The 3829-nt window shown below is 34.3% G+C and overlaps 1 protein-coding gene across 1 annotated transcript in view; it reads right to left on the bottom strand.

The window, feature by feature from the left end:
* Positions 1–224: 224 nt before the first annotated feature.
* LOC100176498 (glucose-6-phosphate isomerase-like) overlaps positions 225–3829 on the bottom strand; it is a 29193-nt gene continuing 25588 nt past the window's right edge. Inside the window, exons 7-11 of the mRNA XM_026837327.1 lie at positions 3237–3452; positions 2416–2622; positions 2087–2215; positions 1425–1567; positions 225–869 (exon numbers count right to left, since the gene is read on the bottom strand). Coding sequence (XP_026693128.1) covers positions 749–869; positions 1425–1567; positions 2087–2215; positions 2416–2622; positions 3237–3452 — 816 coding nt within the window. The 3' untranslated portion in view covers positions 225–748. The remainder of the gene's footprint in view (positions 870–1424; positions 1568–2086; positions 2216–2415; positions 2623–3236; positions 3453–3829) is intronic.

Below are 3829 nucleotides of genomic sequence, written 5' to 3'. Positions count from 1 at the left end.
AAACGTCCGCGTTTTGTTCACATTTTAAAATTGCTTGCTCGAAATTTTTCCGCGTTTTCTCGCTTTTGCCATTTAAAAATAGACATCACAAAACGTAATTTTTTTAAGGGACAAAATCCATTTCAGTTTATTTTCCCAACTAAACAAAAATATGTTAGCACTAGAACTGATTTAAATACGATTTGCTTTGACTGTTTTGCTTTTTTTGTAGAAATAAACATAACTTTTAACTTCTGCAACGTAACAATTTTAATAACATGTGTAACAGATTAATAAGAGCTATAATATAATTGCAAACAATAATATATTTAAACATTGCATGCAAAATGTTCCTATAATTAGTATGTACTAAATTTTGCAACAGGCTACAGAAGTGACAAATTTTGTGCGAAAAACGTGTGAAACATGCAAATACAACTGTACAGCATTATATTTGCTGTGGTGCTTACATTATAAATATGAACTTTATTTTGGTAGCGAGTCTAAACTTTTCTGGAAAAGTAGTTGTTTGAGAACTTAAAATACATTTTCTATGTCTTGTGCAAAGGTGTAACTACAGTTTAAGTTATATGACTAATGAAAAATTAATTAAACTGCAAACGAATGGTTAATTTTTAGGGTTTTTTCAGCAAGTTTTATAAATAAATTATAGTCTTTATAGTTCTTTTGAGCAAAATTAAATGTTATATAATATATAACTTCTAGGGTAGAGCTATAATCTGAATATATTATTTAATCCTGAAAATTTTCACATATGTGATTTCAAAAACTTCATTAGACCGTTAGTTGAAGAATCATGTGAAGTGACGTCATCAGAACATGAGAGTTCTGGTTCAATAATTTTTGCGAGCTGTTTGCCAAGCTCAACTCTGATTAAAACAATAAAATATAGTTCATTTTGCCTGTAATTTTTAGGTGTTATATTCTGTTACTTCTGCTACCAGGCATATTGTAATTAATCTTTAGTGGCTTAGTTGGTATAAAAATGCAGTGTATTTTGAACTAGATGAGCCGCTAAAAGACTTTTATGTAATGTTGGAGGTTCCAATTTTTAAAACAAGGGTGACAAAAAGATTTCTAAAACAAGGGTGATAAAAAGATGCTGCTACTATTGTGGGCGTATGTGTTCTTGGGCAAGACACTTAACGACAATTGCTCCAACCCAGTGGTCACTAATGGGTTGTCTAAGTTGTCATTTCATTAAAAAAACTAAAAAATCACGTACAAAGTCTATACATGGTAACTCATATGTGAACACGAGGTGTATGGAACAGAACACCCGTGTTAAAACGACTGTCGATGTCCTGCCAGGCGAGGATAAAAAAGTTACATATTTGGTAACTCGAAAGCGGCATGAAAAATAAAAAAACACTTCGTGTTTTGACGACTATAAGTTACATCCACTCATAATAAAACCAACTTACCCCCATTGATCATAAGAATTGATATCCCAAATAATTCCCTGCGTGAATATCTTATGCTCATACATTGCAATAAGTAGACCCAACATAAAAGGTGTGAGTTTGGGGTAGACGATAGAATTAGTTGGTCGATTGCCCAAAAATACCTGTAGATTGAGATGTATATTAAGAAATTCATAATATTTGGTGCACATATTATTGTGTTTAGAGTATGATAATAAGAGGTTACTACGATTTCCCAAAAATACCTGTAGATTGAAATAGAATATACAATAATTGGTTTAAGTATTATTTTGGACAGATTATAATATAAGGGTGTCTAGGTTCAAGGCTCGTCGTTGCTACTATTGTAGGTGTAATTAATTTTTAACGCACAAGTTTTTTAATATCTGTTAAAAGTTAATTTTGACAGATTAAAATAAGAGGTGACTGGGTTCAAGTCTCAACACTGCTACAATTGTCATTATTTTTTGCTAGACCATTAGGTTGTCTAACTTTCAGTCATACACAGAGACATAAAACAAAACTAAAAAGTCAATGTGTGGTAACACGTAAGCGGGCACATGGTGTATGAAACAGAACACCCGTGTTATAACGACTGTCGTTTTCCGGCCGCGCGAGGATAGATCAAGTTACATCCATTAAAAATAATAATAACAACACACTTTATGTGGCATGATCTTTTGCAAAGCCTCAGGAGAAGTTCCAGCTTTTTCCAGCTCAGTTTTCACTTGTTCCGATGTTTTACCGATCATTAAGGCTTCGGTTTGGGCAAGGAAGTTTGAAAGTAGAATCTGTGTATGAAGATGTGTTAAAATATACACCTCATGCTCACTGTCAAGTTATGACACAGGTCTCTTTTTATGCATCAGACACGCATAATGTATTCATACCCCTCAAGCTCACTGTCAAATTTTACCATATGTGTTAAGTGTTTACACATACACCATTACAACACAATTACACCAAAAACCAACCAAAGTATTTCTAATACCTTGTGGTGCTTTCCATCCGAAATAGGGTTATGTGTCTTTGCTGAAGCTAGAAAATCCGCTGGTACAATTTTAGTGCCTTGGTGTATAAGTTGATAGAACGCATGCTGGCCATTAGTACCAGGTTCACCCCATACTACAGGGCCTGTGGAGTAATCTACTTGATGCCCAGATCGTGTCACGTATTTGCCATTAGACTCCATATCTCCCTGTATGTAAAACAAGACTTATATATTTTAATGGCACAGCGGTTAACGCAACTGCCTCTAGCCCACAGTAGGTAAACAAGACTGTTATAACTTATATAGTAAAAAATATACCCGATTTTTTGGTCATGTTTCATTTACCAAAATTATATTGTTATTTTGGTTGCCATGGCACAGTGTTTAGCATGCCCCCATCTAGCCTACAGGTTACAGGTTAAAATGCTAGATGATGTTTAAGTATGCACACACAGGGTGCTACAACCCATTAGTGACCATTGGGAGCAATGTCCGTTAAGGATACATACGCTTGCCAAGAGGTTCTGGGTTCAAGGCTTGACACTGCTATTGGCGTATGTGTCCTTGGGCAAGACAGTTAACAGCAATTGCTCCAACCCAGTGGTCACTAATGGGTTGTTTAAATTGTTAGCCAAACACTAAACAACCACATACAATTTCCCAAAGTTACATATGTGTTTATGCGGTAACTTGTAAGCTGGTCATGAGGTGTATTAAACAAAAACACTCGCATTATAACGACTGTCATTGACTCGCCACATGAAAAAACTAACCTACATTCATTCTTAGAAAACAATAATTTAACCTTAGCAAACACATACCTGTTGAAAATAAGCAGCAAACCGATGCATATACTGATCATAAGGTAGCAATGCATGGCTTTGTGCACCATGGAAGTTATTATACCATACACCAAGCATGGCTAGAGTAACTGGGACATTTTTTTCAAGAGGTGTCTCGAAAAAATGTTTGTCCATGAAGTGAGCACCAGAAAGTAGGGATTCGAAATTCTCAAAACCTGGGTATTCAATATGTTGTTAGCATTGTGGCTGTTATTATTGTGACATTATTTTTTTGGACAAATGTGACATTATTTTTTTTTTTTGACATTATTTTTTTGGACAATTGTGACATTATTTTTTTAAAGACAAAAATTATTGTGAGCGTGAGTCTTTAGGGGTAAAACACACTTTAGCAGTAATTGCTTCAACCCAGTAGTCACTAATAGTTGTCTCTTGTCTGAATGGTCTAATTAAGTTGTCAGACTTAAACAATAAACACAATTTTTTTAATCAAATAGGTGTCACGCACAAAGTTACAATACATAAAACAGAACACCCGTGTTATAAGGATTGTCATACACCTTCTTAAACTGTGTAGAACTATACATTATGTTAAGCTTATATTAAAATAC

The sequence above is a fragment of the Ciona intestinalis genome, chromosome 13 (assembly GCF_000224145.3).
Source record: "Ciona intestinalis chromosome 13, KH, whole genome shotgun sequence".
Lineage (NCBI taxonomy): Eukaryota > Metazoa > Chordata > Ascidiacea > Phlebobranchia > Cionidae > Ciona > Ciona intestinalis.
The sequence above is the reverse complement of the archived record's forward strand: the minus strand, read 5'-3'. Positions and strand labels throughout refer to the sequence as shown.